Source organism: Carcharhinus amblyrhynchos, chromosome 22 (genome assembly GCF_965287045.1).
Source record: "Carcharhinus amblyrhynchos chromosome 22, sCarAmb.v2.hapA, whole genome shotgun sequence".
NCBI classification, from domain to species: domain Eukaryota; kingdom Metazoa; phylum Chordata; class Chondrichthyes; order Carcharhiniformes; family Carcharhinidae; genus Carcharhinus; species Carcharhinus amblyrhynchos.
Window position 1 is genome coordinate 40,291,621 of NC_137345.1, and position 20,492 is coordinate 40,312,112.

Genomic DNA, 20,492 nt, shown 5'->3' on the forward strand with positions numbered 1-20,492 from the left:
GGAGGAAACCAGAGCACCCGGAGGAAACTCACGCAGACACGGAGAGAGTGTGCAGACTCCACACAGACAGTGACTCAATCCGGGAATTGAACTTGTGTTCCTGACACCATGAGGCAGTGGTGCTAACCACTGTGCCACCGTGCCGCCCTGAACTGTATTCCTGTTCAGTAGCCTGGCTTATTTTAACTCAGTAAGAAGTCTCACAACACTAGGTTAAAGTCCAACAGGTTTATTTGGTAGCACAAGCCATAAGCTTTCAGAGCACTACCCCTTCATCAGATCTGTAAATTAACTTCAACCTGGTGTTGTGAGACTTCTTACTGTGTTTACCCCAGTCCAACCCCAGCATCTCCACATCATTATTTTAACTCACACAGGTAACTGTGACTGACTGAAATCATTCAGAGGCTGCTGTCCGATAATTCTGTGAACGTATCTCAGCCGTGACTTCAGCACTGGAAAGATACAAACAAAAAAGTAAAATTTACTGCAAATATAAATACCAGAGCTGTGAACATTTGTCAGGGATTCACTTGGTGAATTCATAGCTGTGAGTTTCAGTTAGGTTTGTGTCAGTGTGACTGCGTATGGCACCATTCTACTTCAGGTTTGTGTAGCAATAAGCACAGTGCCTATTTTCCTCATCACTGTAATGTCCCTGCTTTGCTTGAAGTCCCTGTATTAGATCGTAGCAGTCATATCATCTATAAACTGTGAACATTTGAAGGAAAGAAAGGAATTAAACTTGGAAAATGAATAGTGTGGTATTAATGTGTAAAAGCTTAATGTCTTTGCTATTTAAGAGAGGATTTGACACATTCACTTGAAAGCATCTGAGCCTTTATGTCACAAAACATAATTCCTAAATTCTCAGCCCCAGCTCAGAGCTTCACATTTGCGTACACAGATAGACAAGCACACTCAGATATGCACAGACACACGCACACACAGAGACACACATACACAAATACAAGAATATATATGCATACAAATGTACACGCACAAACACACATACACATATCTATACACACACACACACACACTTGTGTGCATGTGCACGCAGACACAACACACACATGCACACACATGCACAAACACACGAATAAGTAAACATACAAATGTACACACACATTGACAAATATACACATGATATATGTAGTTTTCTTCCTGATTGACTATATGATGGGGTAGGAAGGTCTATCTGACTGGCACTGTCTGTGCTCAGGTCTCACTAGCCGGGTGCCTACAACAGGCTTTGAACAATTGGTATGTCAGGTCTTAAACTGAAGTTTTAATTACTTTGTGTCAGAATCAGGTGACTGGCTTTTGCTGCGATTTTAGTTTCTGCCTTTCCTACACCAAAGGGCCAGAGATGCCATGAGATGTTAAACTGATCATGTCTCTTTTTATTGCTGTGGTTGTTGGGCATTGGGACAATTGTGAAAACCGGATCAAATTCAAGTGTTTGAAATGCTGCCAAGTGTCTCCTATAAGGGCAGTTTTTTATTTCTGAACCTCCTGACCTCTCTCTGTCTGCTTCTCATTTCTCTCTCCTCACTAACATTTTCTCCTTCACCCTCTCACCCTGTGTATCTTTCACTGGCTAACACTCAGAGGAGGACAAATGTGAATCGAAGGCCAGAAGCAGAACAGGGAAAAAAAAGGATCCGACGCTTATCTTTCAGGCTGGCAGTGAGAAAAAAGGCAAAAGCAGTAAGAAAGGTCAGCTTTACTTCCTCTTCTATTCTTCTTTCCTTTCACCTGAAAGCACTTTTATTCTATGTCCTCAGATTCCCCATGGGATCATAGGAATAACACCCACTGAGGGAGAGGGGGGTGAGCGTGATAGCATAAATAATGGGAATTTGTCCACACTGATTAATTGATTTGATTTGATTTATTATTGTCGCGTATATTAACATACAGTGAAAAGTATTGTTTCTTGTGCACTATACAGAGAAATCACACCGTTCATAGAGAAGGAAAGGAGAGGGTGCAGAATGTAGTGTCACAGTCATAGCTAGGGCTTAGAGGAAGATCAACTTCATATAAATGTGTCCATTCAAAAGTCTGATGTGAGAGTCTGTTGGGGCAGTACAGTAGCACAGCGGTTTGCATTGCTGCCTCCCAGCACCAGGGATCCGGATCCAATTCCGGCCTAAGGTCTGTGGTGGATAAGGAACAAAGGGAAGTACAGCACAGGAACGGGTGCTTTAACCCTCCAAGGCCATGCCAATTATGATGCCCTAACTAAGCAAAGAAAAACCTTCTTCCCTTACTTGGACCATATCCCTCTATGCACTCAGCTCCTGTGCGGATCAGCTGGCGGAGGTATTCACAGGTATCTTTAACCTCTCTTTACAACAATCTGAGATCCCTCTCTGCTTCAAGATGATTACCATCATGCCGGTACCTAAGGAAAACCAGGCAGCGTGCCTTAATGACTATCGGCCGGTGGCTCCAACATCCATTATTATGAAGAGCTTCAAAAGGTTAGCCATGGCACGAATCAGTTCCAGTCTCCCGGACTATCTGGATCCAGTACAGTTTGGATACTGCCTCAACAGATTCACAGCAAACATCATCTTCCTGGTCCTGCACTCAACCCTGGAACACCTAGATAACAAGGACACCTATGTCAGACTCCTATTTATTAATAGGAGTCTCAGCTTTCAACACAATTATTCCCACAAAATTCATCTCCAAACTCCAAAGTCCAGTGGCCTGGACCTCGGCATCTCCCTCTGTGACTGGATCCTGGACTTCTTAACTCACAAACCACAATCAGTAAGGTTGGGCAACAACACCTCCTCCACAATTGTCCTCAACACCGGTGCCCCACAAGGCTGTGTTCTCAGCCCCTTACCATACACCTATGACTGTGTGGCCAAATTCCCCATCAACTCAATTTTCAAGTTTGCTGACAACACCACCTTGGTGGGTTGGATCTCAAACAATGACGAGACAGAGAACAGGAATGAGATAGAAAATCTGGTGAACTGGTGCGGCAACAATAATCTCTCCCTCAGTGTCAACAAAACAAAAGAGATTGTTATCGACTTCAGGAAGCATAAAGGAGAATATATGCCTGTCTACATCAATGGGGACGAGGTAGAAAGGGTCGAGAGCTTCAAGTTTTTAAGTGTCCAGATCATCAACAATCTGCCCTGGCACCCCTATGCCAACACCATAGTTAAGAAAGCCCACCAAAGCTTTTACTTTTTCAGAAGACTAAGGAAATTAGGCATGATTTCATTGTCTCATTGATTCTAAGTGTCAAGCTAGCATGAAAATGGGAGAGTTCCTGATCCATTTTTTGGGTGAGTTTTCATGCCCAATCTTATGCACCTAGTCACTGAAAATATGGTGTAGACAGGTTCTAGCTGCTGCAGGCAGTGGGCTGGGCTTAATTCACCAGCCAGCCTGTAGAGGGTGCTACTGTGCATTTGCAGACCTCTGATGCGGCACATGTGTAATTTCAGCAGCAGGGGTCTGACAGAGTGAGAGCAGTCAGGGCCCTGGCAACCTGAACAAACTTATCGAGTCTCTGCTGCCACCCAGACCGACTGTGCCCCTCTCCCCCAATCCCATCCCATTGCAGAGTGGCACCCCTCCCACCGCCCACTCCAATCGGGCCACTCACTTCGTGCCCCATCCCCTTTAGGCTCTGCTTCCCCATAGGCCCCGTCCCATGGGCTCTGCTCCATGGACAGTGTCAAGTTGCCAACTGGACATTGCCCAAGTGCCAGGCTGGCAGGGTGATGGTGGTGGGCTGGCACTGCCAAGCTGGCGATGCCCCCCTTGCCCTTGGCTGGGGAGGCGGGGGGGGGGGGGGACTTCAATGGTCTCCGGTTCTGCTGGTGAGGCAAACACAGCTGTTCCCATTCCTGGGGAGTAGGTATTTTCCTTGCCGGAGAGAACCTCTCCCGACAAGGCCACAAAGAAAGTGAGCCCAAACGATTGAGCAAACAGCCTCACTAAACAGATTGACATTTAAATAAATTTAAATCAACTATTCAGCCTCTTGCCCATTTCCGGTGAGGATCTGACCTCACCAGAAATCCAGCGCTCATAAAATTACGAGAGCCGAGAGATCGGGTGCGATCTGGAGGACAGAGCTGGTAAAATTCCAGCTAGTGAGTTGTTCCTGGATGATCTGTGGAAACAGATTCAATAATAAAAGAGATTAGATAAACAGGTGAAAACAGAGAATCTGGAATATAATGGGAAAGAAAGGAGAAGGATGAACTGGATAACTCTGTTATAGAGCTGGTACAGGCAGGACAAACCGAATGGCCTGCTTTGGTGCTGTTTGGTTGTACATGGCAACGATGGGGTTGAGTAGATATTAAGTTTGGCACCATCGTCAAGACTAAAACTGGGCTTTTTTTGTGTATCTAACCCTGTCATAATCTTGTACATTTCAACTAAATCTCCCCTCAATATCCTTTGCTCCAAAGAGAAGAACCCAGCCTCTCCAACCTAACCCTGTAGCTAAGTTCCCTCATAGAACCATAGAACCCCTATAGAGCAGAAAGTGGTCAGTCAGCCCATCGAGTCTGCACTGATTTTCTGAAACAGCATCTTACCCAGCCCCTAGCCATGTCCCCACATCATAACCTCACACATTTACCATGGCTAATCCATCCAACCTACACATCTTTGGACACTAAACAGCAAGTTAGCATGGCCAATCCATCTAACCTGCACATCTTTGGAACAGTGTGGTTGGAAACCGGAGCACCCAAAGGAAACCCAGCAGATATGGAAGAATGTGCAAACTCCACACAGTGACCCAAGGCTGGAATATGATCAGAGGTTGTTGGTGCTATGAGGGACCAGTGTTAACTACTGTGTCACTCTGGGTTAATCCCTGGAACCGTTCTGGTAAATCTTCTCTGCAGCCTTTATAGGACTCACATCCTTCTTAAAGTGTGGTGACTAGAATTGGCTGAAATGCTTCAATTGTGACATAACCAAAGCTTTATGAAGTTTCAGGGTAGCTTCCTACTTTATTATAAAATTTCTCTATTAATGAAGCCCAAAGTCAATCGCAGCAGTGGGTGCTTTTCTTGCCAATGGAGTTTTCACCTGGAAAGATCACGGGAATGAAAAGAATTCTAAGTGTTGAACTCATGTGAAACTGAATTTTGTTCTCATTGGAACGACGGAGGTGGAGGGGAGACCTGATCGAAGTCTACAAAATTGTGAGGCATGGACAGAGTGGATAGTCAGAAGCTTTTTCCCAGGGTAGAAGAGTCAATTACTGAGGGGCATAGGTGCGAGGAACAAGTTTTAAAAGAGATGTTTGAGGCAAATTTTTTACACAGAGAGTGGTGGGTGCCTGGAACTCGTTGCTAGGGAGGTAGTGAAAGCGGATACGGTAGTGACTTTTAAGGGACATTTTGACAAGTACATGAATGAGATGGGAATAGAAGGATATGATCGAATAGAAGGATATGATCCCCGGAGGCGTAGGGAGTTTTGGTTAAGCCTGGCAGCATGGTCGGAACAGGCTTGGAGGGCCGAAGGGCCTGTTCCCGTGCTGTAATTTTCTTTGGTCTTTGTTTGTTCTTTGAGTAAAACATGTTGGTTTTTTTCAGCAGGATTTTCAAAATGAATCCCCCACACTCTGTGCACTGCAGAATGCACCAGCATGATTCACTCCAGAAATAGTGGGCAGGGCCTATTCCCGCTGGAGACGCCAGCAGCGTAGCGCTGGGTGGGCCCACTGCGCATGTCCAATCTGTCAACGCCAAGATCGGCGCATGCACAGTGCCCCCTGTCTGCTGGCCTCTGGATTGCTGGCCGGCCTCGTGAACCCTGCACCGCCCGCCCTCTCACCCTTCCCCACAGCCCTATCGCTGGTCTCCCAGACATGTCCAAGCCGGCCTCAACCTGCCACCCAGTCCCCCTGCCTCACTGCCAGCCTCAATCTCCCCCCTCCCCCACCGCCAATTCCTCCCCCTGCCCGGCAATCTCAATCCTCTCTTCTCCCACCCCCCCACCCCCACAGTGCCGACATCCTCCACTGCAGCCCTGACCCCCTAGAAGGCTGCCCCCACCCCCACCCCGATGACCAGCCTGATCATAGGCCTCCCAACCTCCCACACCAATCCCAATACAGAATGGCAGGGGGACCCCTCACCCTGACCGATTGTCCTCCCAGAGGTGCTGCCCCCATCAGGCCCTGCCCCCTTGGCATTGCCCAATGCCCGGTGGGCAGTGCCAAGGTGCCTCCTGGGCGTGGGCATTTTACCCCTTGGGCAGTGCCGGGGGGGTACTTGACCCTCTGCAGTTGGGGGGGGTGGGGGGGTGGTTCTCGATTGACCCCCTCCCCCTTCTCTCCAGTCCTGGGCCCGCTAATTATATTGAAGTCAGAGAGTGAATATACAATGCAGCTCCATGCCGATTTTAGACGCAGAGCTGAAGGAGCCAGAAATCCAGCACTAGGAGATGTACTGAGGCCCACACACCCAGCTTGAAGCGCGCTAAAATATCAGCACAGCAAGATGGGAGAACCTGCCACCGCCCCTGGATCGGGACAGATACTGTTCGAGCTTCGATTCTGGGTTAAGATCAGTCCTAAGTCATCTAGAGGTTAAGGAAACCCTTCCGTTCAACTTCACAGCTGTTCTCATCTTCTTCAGACTCCCAATTATTTATTTTCCTCCATCTTTTGATTCACGCTGTTAATCTCTCTGTCCTTTCCTTCCGCACTGTCTGTCTCTCCACCACCCAGAAGCACAGTCAGAGCAGGACGAGGACGAAGACTCGGAACCCAACCCAAAACCCACCAAAGTGAAGAGAAAGAAGAAGAAGAACACGGCCAACATGTTCCAGGCCGGCTCCGTTAGAAAGGAGAGAAAGAGCAGGAAGAAAGGTTCCGGAATTTTCCATTCCTGTAGTGTATTACTTCACCAAGGAACCCAACCCCCCCCCCCCCCGCCCAGATCTCCAGCCTAACCTCCACCCGAACCTCAGCTCCCTCAATGAAAACTGTTGTTCTACCTCGAAGGTGCAATCAGACTCTACAGCCTGGGCAAATAGGATTATGGTGATAGTTATACTCCCTGCACCCTGGCCGTGTTGATACCATGACATGGAAATCATAGAAACCCCTACAGTACAGAAAGAGGCCCTTCAGCCCATCGAATCTGCACCGACTACAGCCCCACCCAGGCCCTACCCCCATATCCCCACGTATTTTACCCACTGATCCCTCAAACCTACACATCCCAGGACACCAGGAGGCAATTTAAGCATGGCCAATTAACCGAACCCGCACATCTTTGGACTGTGTGAGGAAACCGGAGCACCCGGAGGAAACCCGCACAGACACGAGGAGAATGTGCAAACTCCACACAGACAGCGACCCAAGCTGGGAATTGAACCCAGGTCCCTGGAGCTGTGAAGCAGCAGTGCTAACCACTGTGCTACCGTGCCACCCAAATACATGAGGTGTGTAATTCTAGTTTTGCCTGATGGTATAATATGGGCATGATGGAATTGTCTGGCGATGATCCATCCCTACCTGACTTCTCCTTCCTATGTGTTCTGTGAAGCAGAGGGTCAGGTATATCAGGCATGTATTACAATGACGGTTTGATATTTCCTATTTTACACCATTGCTCCCAAATTGCATCCCATCATTTCGCCACCCTCACACTATCCCCTACACCTGATTCAGGGCATTGAAACCATAAGTCACCTCAGCCACCCTTGGTATCACCAGAACATTCTTTCCTGAAATATCTCACCTTCTCCTTTGCTGTTTTTAACCTTTAACATTTCTTGTCCTCTGGTCCTTGACTCTGCAATCACCGCTTTCAGTAATGATAACAGAATAAAATGCTGCCCATGACTGAAGGGTTTCTAAGACACTAATGTAATCGGTACTCAACTTAGTGCAGTGGTTGATGTGAGAATATCTGTCAGGTATCTGGTTAGTGACACCGTGTGATGTTCTTTATCCCAGATTTAAATCATGCAGGACAGAGGTAGCCACTCTTTGCAAAGAGCAATGATGCAACAACCACATTTGCCCTCAGAACCTCAAGGCTAGAGAGTGTAGAATGTAGCTCCTGATGACTACCCTGTTGCTGGATGATCACCGGGGCTTGGGCTCCAGATGCAAACACAGCGGAACCTGAAAACAAAAGAGAAATTGCTGGAAAAGAGCTCTTTTCTCTCCTTACAGACGCTGCCAGACCTGCTGAGATTTTCCAGCAATTTCTCTTTTGGTTTCAGGTTCCAGTATCCGTGGTAATTTGCTGTGGACCCTGTTTGTGATGGCTCCCACAGGGAATCTATCAGTGGTCAGGGGACTGGGCGAACAAGTGATGGGTGGCTAATGGGTAGGCATGGATGTGGAATGGTATCCCAATTGTCTAAGATCAGAGGGGAAAGGGGGAAAACCATATGAATTCCATTGAGGATTCTCCCATTCTCCCAAAGTAACTCCCAACTAAACCTGTGGAGAAATGGCAGTTTTACATCACTTCTTCAAGATGCCTGCTTTCTCTCACCTAAGAACAGGTGAACCCCCCTCCCTTCCATGAAAATGCTAGAGCCAGATGTTTTGCAGCAGCTGTACATCCCCCCTCATTGGGTTAATATGTTCCAAATTGCAGGTATCCTTGAATCTACCGAACTTTCACCCTTCACAGATCCACATGTCCTACCATGTGTGAAGCAATGAATCAGTTTTACTTCATGAGGTGCCCCACTCTTACTGCTTTGACCTGTTTCCCGAAAGGTTTTATCTGGGATCTGGTTAGCACAAGGTACTCAGTTGGAATGGCAGAGTTAAGTTGATTCAATAATACATAGAATCACAGAATCCCTACAGTGAAGAAGGGGGCCTGTTAGCCCAGCGAGTCTGCACTGACAACAATCCCATCCAGGCCCCATCCCCACAACCCCATATAGCTACGCTGCTCATCCCCCTGACACTAAGGGGCAATTTTCCACGGCCAATCAAACTAACCGCACATCTTTGGACTATGGTAGGAAACTGGGGCACCTAAAGGAAACCCATGCAGACACGGGAAGAATGTGCAAATTCCACACGACAGTCACCTGAGACTGGAACTGAACACAGGTCCCTGGCGCAGTGAGACAGCAGTGCTCACCACTGTGCCATCGTGCCACCTGAGTTCAGGCGGATGTGTGTATAAGATGGTCCTCTGGGTTTCTTACTTATTTTCAGGAGATTGAAAGGAAGAGTAGATACCAGTGCCTCAACTAGCAGCCATTATGGGAACGTTCGCGCACGGGGAATGGAGATCTGACACATTGAGGCTGGAAATGCATTGCTGAGTGCCCAACATCCTTCAGCATATTTGAATTTGATTCGAAACTGAGCTGTGGGTGTTATTGGGTTGGCCAGTATTTATTGTCCATCCCTAATTGCCCTCGAGAAGATGATGGTAAACCACTTCCCTATAAGCTGCAATAATCCATGCGGTGTCATTACACCAACAGTGTCCATAGGGAGGGAGATGTAATTCCAAGATGTGACTTGGAGCTCCAGTCTCAACCAGAGGCCTGTTGCCTTCTGGAAGGTTCCACTGGGGTCTACAACTAGCAGATAGTCTGTGCTGCATTGGCCTACATGCAGCATGATGAGTCAGATAGAAACGCACCAGGCAGTCAACCTTATAGATTAATTATGTCCTTCCACAGACCTGGGAGTATTCACTCTAAAGTGTATCCCAGCTTCAAGGCAAATATAGGAAGAGGAGGAAGTTAATGACATAATTATAACTCAACTAATGAATAAGTCTCAATTAAGTAAACAAGTAAACACCACACTCCCAACGGATTGCCAAACTTAGTTATCCCAATTACATTCATGAGCTGTGTCAGATTCTGGTCTTGATCTGGGACAGCATGGTGGCACAGTGGTTAGCATTGCTGCCTCACAGCACCGGGGCCAATTCCGGCCTCGGGTCACTGTCGATGTGGAGTTTGCATGTTCTCCCCATGTCTGAGTGGGTTTCCTCCTGAGCTCTGGTTTCCTCCCACAGTCCAAGGATGTGCAGGTTAGGTTGATTGGCCATAATAAATTGACCCTAGTGTCAGGGGGATTAGCAGAGTAGAATCATAGAAACCCTACAGCACAGAAAGAGGCCATTTGGCCCATCGAGTCTGCAACAACCACAATCCCACCCATATCCATTCACTAATCCCTCTAACCTACACATCTCAGATCACTAAGGCAATTTTAGCATGGCCAATGGACCTAACCCGCACACCTTTGGACACATCATGCAGACTCGATGGGCCAACAAGCCTTATTCTACACTGTAGGGATTCTATGATTCTATGAATTATTGAATCAACTTAACTCTGCCATTCCAATTGAGTACCTGGCGCTAACTACATGCGTGGGATTATGGGAATAAGGCCTGGGTGGAATTGTGGTTGGTACAGACTCAATGGGCTGAATGGCCTCCTGGTAAGGATTCTATGATTTTAAGACGAATTGTTATAAGAAGTGTAAGTGTTGTAAATATTCACCAGATCAGGCAGCATCTATGGAGAATAAAACATGATTAAGGTCTATGATCTTTTACCAGAGCTGGATTCTGTGTGTCTTTGTCCACAAATGCTGCCTAACCCGCTGGGTATTTCCAGTGTTTCTGTATTTATTTCTGACTTCCGGCTTTTGTATGGGATCCTGGCTCCCACTATCCTGTCCCCAGTTAGAGATATACTCTCAGGTTGTGAGTAATCGCGTGTCTCTCTGATCTGACAGGGTCCGATAATGAGGATGAGGAAAACTCAAGCACGCAGAAGAACAGTAACAGAAAGGGAAAATCTTCAAGGAAAAAATCAAACAATGTGAGTTTATTCCGGACACTGCAAAGTATTTCAATGATCCCATAGAATCACCTGTTATTGGGTTCAGCAGAATGACAGCAGGTCCATCAAGAGTTGGGGAGAAAGTGTGCATTTCAGGTCAGAGTCAAAACGGAGACCCCTCAATGCACAGGACACAGGCACTGTCATGGAGTAAGTGTGTCAGTCAGAGATTGGAGCTAGCAACACAAGAGAAAGACATTGAGCAAGATCTAGGAGAAAGCAGTCGGGATATTTTTGGCATGTGGCTAACTACCTTTTGAGGGTAAATCCATCAGACATCATAGAAATGACATTTTTGTGATTTTCATAAACCAGTGATTAAAGAGTTGGAAATTGAGACAGGAAAGTTGTCTTAAAGTTTATTTATTAGTCACAAGTAGCCTTACATTAACACTGCAATGAAGTTACTGTGAAAATCCCCTCATCACCACACTCCAGTGCTTGTTCAGTTACCCTGAGGGAGAATTTCGCATGGCCAATCCACCTAACCAGCACGTCTTTTGGACTGTGGGAGGAAACTGAAGCATCCAGAGGAAACCCACACAGACACGGGGAGAACATGCACGCTCCGCGCAGACAGTCACCTGCGGCTGGAATTGATCCCGGCCCTCTGACACTGTGAGGCAGCAGTGTTAACCATTGTGCCACCATGCCAGTTAAGATGACCATGAGAGTGTTGTCACTGGACTTATACTCATGGCATTGACTGCTAAATGCTTCTACCATCAACTTATGAATCAAACACATCTCAACCTGACAGCTGAGGAGAATGAGATAGATCAACAGGTGACCACATGGATTGGATCCACTGTACCCATTACAGACATCCTAGAGGGGAACTTAAGCTCCTCCCACCCAAGTAGGAAAAGATGGCATGAGTACAATATTTCCCAAACCATCATGTTTTCAAAATTCCTGCTTTTGCAAAGATATGAGGGGCTTGTGTGAGACAGGTTAGTGCATCATACAGTAATGTGAAGCAGAATCCTAGGATTTGATTTGATTTGATTTGACTTATTATTGTCACATGTATTGGGATACAGTGGAAAGTATTCTTTCATGCGCGCTGTGTAGACAAAGCATACCATTCATAGAGAAGGAAAGGAGAGTGTGCGGAATGTAATGTTACAATCATAGCTAGGGTGTAGAGAAAGATCAATTTAATATATGATCAGTCCATTCAAAAGCCTGACAGCAGCAGGGAAGAAGCTGTTCTTGAGTTGGTTGGTATGCAATCTCAGACTTTTGTATCTTTTTCCCAATGGAAGAAGGTGGAAGAGAGAACATCAAGGGTGCATGGGGTCCTTAATTATGCTGGCTGCTTTTCCAAAGCAGCAGGAAGTGTAGGACCCTACACTTACCCTACTGTACCTTACTGTACACCCTAGATATGACTGTAGCACTACACTCTGCACTCTCTCGTTCCCTTCTCTATGAATGGTATATTTTGTCTGTGTATTTTCACTGTATATTAATATATATGACAATAATAAATCAAATCAAATCAAATCAACAACATTTTCACCAACAAGTCAGCTGTGTGGCCACCTCAACAACAATTATCCGGTCAAAACTCCCAAAGATAATTTTAAAACTATCCCCTCATGAGGTCCAGCGCAGTCAGAGTGTTCCACCCCACTCCATAAGGAACCTGTAGACCTCTCTGGTCTGGATGACCCCACATTCTCATCCATTTCCCAAACCACTGATTATTCTACAACCCCTCTCCCCACTCTTACCAAATGTCTAGCCTGGGATCTCCTAACTGCTTCATTTTACATTGCTTCCCACTGACCTGATCTTAAAGTTGACCATGGCTTCTTAATGTGAGATGGCCGTTAAGATGGGTTGAGGCTGCCTCCAGTCAGACCAGCCACTTGATTGGCCAGTTACCCACCTGGGAGGTAAAATTGCCACCATTCCTAATTTGCCATGAATGTGAAAAGATGATGCCAATTTCCGTAAGAAGTATTGTCCTCTGCTGGTCTATAAACTGTGTTGCAGGTGCTCCCACCCAAGAGGGAAATGAGGTCCACTGCACCATGCATTAACCTGTTAACTGATGGCTAAAGATGGAAAAGGCCTTGTTTGCAAAGGCGTACTGTGCAAGTCTAAAACCCAGCATTGAGCACGCCATTACTGATAATCCCCCATTTTCTGTTCCCAGGACAGTCTCATCTGTTGGGCAGACTCTCCCATCGTGGAGATTGGAGACCTGGAGAAGTTTGTGTTGACACCTGCAGCACAAGGTGTGACCATCAAATGCAAAGTCACGAGAGACAAGAAAGGCATGGACCGAGGCCTTTATCCCACTTACTACCTGCATCTGGACACAGACGAGAATAAGAAGGTAAAGTACCACAGAACATGGATAAAACTGCTGGCCTTCCCAGGATGTTGAATTGTCAAATCTTGATTGTTTAGGAATGGCCTTAGGGTCTTTACCTGAAACATGTTTGATCACATGAATATCTATGACTGAGCTGTCACCATCCTTAGCAATTGTTACTGAAGTCTGAACTTCAGTTTTCACAGTGGGAGTTTTGCTTTGGCTAGTTAAGAAATCCTAACATACAAAATTAGCTGGTTCCCCCGTTATCCTCCCAACTCAGTTGGGAGGATAAGGGGGGGGGGGGGGGGGGCGTAACGAGTAAATAATCCAACATCTCCTGTGAGAACTGTTGGGAACTCTGGGTGATTTAGCAGACAATTTTCCACACTAAGGACAGCTGGGGACTTATCCTGATCCAACAATATTGGTGCAGAATTGCCTGAGGGGAAGAGTTTGTTTAAATCTCTCCAAAACAATGTGATGAAAGGCTCCTTCAGTCGGCCGAGTCTCATTTCACAGCCGATCGGAGAATGGGAAAGTGCCAGCAGTGAGGCTGGTTAAACAGGAGTGCCAGGAACTGGAAGGATCGGAACATTTGCGTTACACACCCTGTCAGTGGACACAAACTGAATCACATCTTACAGAATAACAAACCTGGCCAGCTCACACGACAGCTGACTGTACACTAATCCACATTGTCCAGGTCTTACTCAGTGCTGGAACCCCCAGTTTGACTGGAGCTGGTCTCTTGTTGGAATTGCAATCCGGATGCCATCCTGTTGCCTAATCTGGATATTGACCATGCTTCTAACTGAGCCTTTCTCCTTCTTCCCAGGTTTTCCTGTTGGCTGGGAGGAAACGGAAGAAGAGCAAGACATCCAACTACCTCATCTCAATCGATCCAACTGACCTGTCCCGAGGGGGGGAGAACTTTGTCGGAAAACTCAGGTTGTGTTGGCTGCCATTTATCCTTCCCTTTCCAAATCTCTATTCTCAACATCAAGCTGACGTGATACCATCATGAGTTCCCATTTTATGGTCCACCTTACCTTTCCAGCAGGTCTGGAGTACATCAGTCTTGGATTGTGTTGACAATGTTGAGGTAGAACTTCATCCTGTGAGGCAGTGTTAGTAGGGCTGGCACAGTGGTTAGCACTGCTGGCCCACAGCGCCAGGGACCCGGTTCGATTCCCAGCTTGGGCCGTTGTCTGTGCTGAGTCTGCACATTTTGCCTGTGTCTGCATGGGTTTCCTCCGGGTTTCCTCCCAAGTCAGGAAGACGTACTGATTAGGTGCATTGGCCATGATAAATTCTCCCTCAGGTGACGGAGTGTGGCGACTAGGGGATTCTCTCAGTAACTTCATTGCACTATTAATGTAAGCCTAGTTGTGATACTAATAAATAAACTTTATAAAATGGGTGGCCACTGCCTGTTATACATTAGCCTTGATTTCCAGTTCTGTTAAAGTTGTTGATAATGATTACTGCTGGGAAGTATCATCGGCAATACCCTACATCCCAGTCGGAATCTCCACTCCGTGTGATTTCCATCTCTAGCACCCGGCTTCAAATCCAAACAAATCAATGGGATGAAGTCTTTCTCACTGGGAGCATTGATTCATCATCTCTTTCCCAATCTCAAGGATGCTAAGCTGCTTTGTGCTTTCTCATCGCTCAGAGGAGCTAAGACTCTACAGAGGTTGGAGATTAAAGCTGTCCTAAGCGGTATCACAAAGTTACTCACTGTAAAGAGAGTTACTTCCCACCACCTCAGTCCCCTCTGTCTCCGCCGTACCCGATTGGCCAGTAGGAGGCATGCTCTCAGCCACTGGCAGTGCTGCCCTTGGCCAACTTCCACGAAGTGTGTGAGGCAATCCAAAAGTTGATTCTCCCTCCAAGAATCTTGAAAACTCCAATCCGCAACTCTGCAAAGTTTCCTATTCCAGGCCAGTTTATACTGGCTACTCAACATCCTGGCTACAAACTATCATAGCTATCATTGGCGCCCAAGACACTGTGAATGGGTTGGGGATGGTGGTTCGCTTGTGGTGACTGGGTGGGGAGATGAGGGGATAGGGAGGGGGTTGGGAGTGGAGGATAGGGGATGAATGGGGGTAGGGGTTAGAATGGGGGAGCTCGAGGGGCTTTGGGAAGGGAGGCAGTGGGAGGAGTTGGATGGTCGGGGGCGTGGTTGGGCGGTTAAAGAGGACAGAGGGTCAGGTGATCATTGGGGAGGATCGGGAGGTTGGGCAGACTATTCAGGAGCTGGACATGTGGTTAGCAGTCCGATAGAGGGCCTGGAGGGTAATAGGGGGCAATAGGGCATAGTCAAGGCATGGGGAGGTGGTCGGGGTGGGGGGGGTGGGAGTTGGTCAGGACGGTGGGAGTTGGTCGGGGGTTGTTCTGTGGGCGAGTGGGGAGGGGAGTAGGGGAGGTGGGGTCATAGTTGTAGGACAGGGATTGGGAGATTTAGCAAGTGGTTTGAGAGGGGTGCCAGTTCTGTCATCACCCAGGAGTTAGAAGTGGTTTTAATTCTTCGAATGATTTCTGGGTAATTTCATGTAAGGTAGGCAGAACCATCCAAAGTTTCTGATTCAAATCAGAGTGTTGATTGGTTCCCAGTGTGAGGTTTGAGCTTCTCAGGACCTCCGAGGTGTCCCCAGCACTTTGGAGGGCAGAGGTTATGGACTATTGGAATTAGTAATAGTTCAGCAAAAATCTAAAACAGAACTATTACGACAAACACTTTTACGCAGTTACAGGAGTAGGCCACTCGCTAGAGTATTGTCACTACCTACACTATATCCCATTCTCACTCTATATTCTCCACATTACTGGAGTCAGTGTCTGTCGTGACTACAGTTTGCCAACTCTCCTTAGGTCAGTAAGAAGTCTTACAACTTGTGCCCATCCCACCCAGTGGTGCCCACCGCAGTCCAACACCGGCATCTCCACATCATCCTTATGTCAGACAAGTGCATTGGTCAATTGTGTGTCTGATACAAATGGCAAGTTTATTTATTAGTGTCACAAGTAGGCTTACATTAACACTGCAATGAAGCTACTGTGAAAATCCCGTAGTCGCCACACTCTGACGTCTGTTCGGGTAAACTGAGGGAGACTTTAGCATGGCACCTAACCAGCATGTCTTTCGGACTGTGGGAGGAAACCGAGCATCCAGAGGAAACCCATGCAGGCTCAGGGAGAACGTGCAGACTCCACACAAACAGTGACCCAAGCCAGAAATTAAACCTGGCTTCCTGACGCTGTGAGGCAGCAGTGCTAATCACTGTGCCACACTGATGCCCAATGCCACAAACAGGATCCTCCAAAGCACGTTGTTGCGGAATCCATTGTGGACTCACAGTAGAATCCACAGTAAAGGCAGCGCAGTGGCACAGTGGTTAGCACTGCTGTCTCACAGTTCCACGGACCTGGGTTCAATATTGGCCATGATGTGGGTATGCCGGCGTTGGACTGGCGTAAACACAGTAAAAAGTCTGACAACACCAGGTTTTAGTCCAACCTATTTATTTGATAATATACTCGCAAGCTTTCGGGTTAGCCCCTTCGTCAGGTGAATGGAGAGTTCTGGCCTCAGACAGAGCATATAAAGCACAGACAGTTTAGAGTAATCTCTAAACCCTCAGGTCTCTGTCTGTGTGGAGTTTGCACATTCTCCCCATGTCTGCATGGGTTTCCTCCGGGTGCTCCAATTTTCTCCCACACTCCAAAAATGTGCGGGTTAGGTGGATTGACCATTTTAATTTGCCCTTTTTTGTCAGGGGGATGAGCAGGGTAAATAGGTGGGGGTTACAAGGAAAGGGTCTGGTTGGGATTGTTATCGGTGCAGACTCAATGGGTTGAATGGCTTCCTTCTGCACTGTAGGGATTCTGTGAGATTCATTGTCTGCCAGATATATAAGCCCTTCTCCCTAAAAAGATGTGTCACACCTGTATAAAGCCAGCGAGCAAGCTAGCAGGAGATCCCCTCCGCCCCATCCAATTGCCCTGGAGAGCTGAATTTGAGGAGAGTGACACTATCCGCTTCAGCTTCAGGTGGAGCTGTCCCAGGTTCTGGAAAGGATGTTACCTGGAGCCTCAGCTGGGCACCTTTGAGCAGAATAACTTCACTGAATCATAGAATCCCTACAGAGCAGAAGGAGGCCATTTGGCCCATCAAGTCTGCACAACCAGAATGCCACCCAGGCCCCATTCATGTAACCCCATGTATTTACCCTAGCTAGTTCCTCTCTTGCTAAGGGGCAATTTAGCATGGCCAATCCACCTAACTCACTTATCTTTGGATTAAATAAATGTAAATGTTACAGCAGAGTTAAACATTGCATCCAAATTAAATCGAAGTCTAGATTCATTTAAATGTAAATGTTACTGGAAGTGTAAACTGTAAAAAAACCAAGTATCCACACAGAAGCATAAAAAAGAGCTGAAGGATGTAGACTGGATGTGCATTGATCTTTGAGATAGGAGTTGGCCACTCTCCACCATTCAATAAGATCATGACTGATCTGATAGTAACCTCAACCCCACATTGCTGTCTATCCCTGATAACCTTTCACCCCCTAGTTAATGAAGAAACGATCCAGCTCAGCCTTAAAAATATTCAAAGACTCTGCTTCCACTGGCTTTGAGAGTTCCAGAAGTTCACCACCCTCAGGGAAAAACTATCTCCTCATCATCTTAAATGAACAATGTCCCCGAGTTCTAGATTCTCCCACAAGAGGAAACATCCTCTCCACATCCACCCTGTCCCAACCTCTTAAAGGTTTCGATCAAGGCGCCTCTCACTCTTTTGAACTCTAGTCAATACAAAGCTAACCTCTCCAACCTTTCCTCATCAGACAACCTATCCATTCCTGATATTAATCTAATAAACCTTCTCTGAACTGTTCCCAATGCATTTACATCTTTCTGTAAATAAGGAGACCAGTACTGTACACAATACTTCTGATGTGGTCTCACCAATGCCTTGCACAACTAAAGCATAACCTCTCCACATTTGTAATCAATTTCCCTTCACAATTAATGATAATATTCCATTAGCTTTCCTATTTACATGCTGTACTTGTAAACTAATCCTTTGATTCATACACTACAACACCCAGATCCCTCTGCACCTCAGACCTTTCCAATTTAGATAATTATCTTCAATTTTACTCTTCCTGTTGAAGAGCTGTTTTAAACAGTGAGTGTCAGTGGCCTGGAACTACAGCGCAGGGGGGCGGTACAAGCCAAGATGGTGACTGATTTCACAAGGCAATTGGATGAGCAATTGAAAGCAAATAACTCACAGGAGAATGGGGATGGAATGGAGATGGAATAGAAATGGAATGGGGTGGAATGGGAATGGAATGAGGAATGATTGGAGATGGAATAGGGATGGAATGGGGATGGAATGGAGATGGAATAAGGGTGGAATGGAAATGGAATGGGGATGGAGTGGGGATAGAGTGGAGATGGAGTGGGGAAGGAATGGGGATGGAGTGGGGATAGATTGGAGATGGAGTGGGGATGGAATGGGGATGGAATGGAGATGGAATGGGGATGGAGTGGGGATAGAGTGGAGATGGAGTGGGGATGGAATGGGGATAGAATGGGGGTGGAATGGGAGAGTAGTGCTGACTGAGATCCAGCATGAGATTAGGCTAAGTTGCAATGTTGCTCTGGGTGGAATCATGTGCCCCTCTCCACAGCCGGTTTTCCTGCTGTCAGCCACTGGGGGGATTTCCCAGTCCTGCTGAATTGTATTTTGCATGGCTCACGGGCCCCACCCTCGGCAGATCGGAAGTTCTTTTCAGCGGAAAGAGCTGGAAAGCCCCACCCTATTTCTCTGACTCTAAAAGTAAATACAATGAAGTGTAATCACACCGTGGCTGCGATTTCCCAGCTGCTCGTGACCCATTGCCACTACAAGCGAGGACCGAGAATTTGGCACACAGCCAAATTTACTGCAGTGGGCCTGGAAAATCCTGCTGGCATGAACAGCTGGAAAATTCTGCCTGTTTATTTGTGTGCTTTGTCAGTTTCCTCACCTGTACACAGGGACATTAGCTCCACATCACACTCAGAACTCCTGTTGTCACCTCCTATAAACTGCAGCTGCAGAGGAGGACACTGAGTCTTTGAAAATTCGGTCAATCCCTGTCATTTTCTAAACACAGTTTCCATCCCCATTCCATCTCCCTTCCATCCCTGTTCCATCTCCATTCCTTCTCCCTTCCATCCCCATTCCATCCCCATCCCCATTCTATTCCATTCCATCCCCATTTCACCCCCATCCCATCCCCATTCCAGACGGCAGCTCTGAGCATGGCTGCCCCACTCCTTTGGAGTTCAGCAACTTGTGGATGATAGACTTGACACTGAGTCAGATCGTTCTATTGATGCCTGAACAATGGAATTGGTATTGACCCATCACCAATGTATCATTGTGCCTATTTAACACAAAGGTTCATTTCTGCTGAGCCTGAAATCTTATCCGACCTTTAGAAGCTTCCACTTTTTAAAACCTGATGTCTCCTGAAGGCTCAACATAAAAGCTGCTAACTCTCTAACAGAACACCACATACTCACTTCTATCTCAGCAAGATTGTCTCACCTCATCCTCATTACCACTCAAACACTCATCCAGGCTTCAAGTGCCTCCATGTTTAACTCCTCCCACACTTCCCAGCCTTTGGAGTTTCCCATATCTGCGTGGGTTTCCTCCAGGTACTCCAGTTTTCTCCCATAACCCAACAAATGTGCAGGTTAGGCGGATTGGCCGTACTAAATTGTCCTTTATTGTCCAAAGATGTACAGATTATGTGGATTGTCCATGCTACATCTCTTATTGTCCAAAGATGTGCAGGTTATGTGGATTAGCCAAGGTAAACGTGTGGGCTTTTGGCAATAGGGCGGGGGAGGGGAGGATCTAAGGAAGGACATTAGGGAGAAGCAGAGGTTGCTGTTGTAAGTTGTAAAAGGCTTTAGCTAGGCTGAAAATCAGGTTCTTTTCCCAGAGGATGATGAGGAAGAATCAGAGAATCACAGAATCCCTACAGTGCAGAAGGAGGCCATTCAGTCCATCGAGTTTGCACCAACCACAATCCCACCCAGCCCTAATCCCCATGACTTCACATATTTACCGCTAATCCCTCTAACCTATGGACTCTGGGACACTAAGAAGCAATTTAGCATGTCCAATCAACCTAACCCTCACATCTTTGGAGGTCTGGGACATCTTACCAGCTCATGCAGACAATTGGTGAATTCCTCCAAGTGGGAGCTG

General features: G+C 46.9%; 1 protein-coding gene across 1 annotated transcript in view; it reads left to right on the top strand.

Annotated features, from left to right (window-relative positions):
* LOC145356921 (uncharacterized) overlaps positions 1-20,492 on the top strand; it is an 89,247-nt gene that overhangs the window by 58,056 nt on the left and 10,699 nt on the right. The window contains exons 6-10 of the mRNA XM_080209922.1: positions 1,615-1,722; positions 6,743-6,883; positions 10,763-10,848; positions 13,037-13,219; positions 14,037-14,149. Of these exons, the coding sequence (XP_080066048.1) occupies positions 1,615-1,722; positions 6,743-6,883; positions 10,763-10,848; positions 13,037-13,219; positions 14,037-14,149 (631 nt within the window). The remainder of the gene's footprint in view (positions 1-1,614; positions 1,723-6,742; positions 6,884-10,762; positions 10,849-13,036; positions 13,220-14,036; positions 14,150-20,492) is intronic.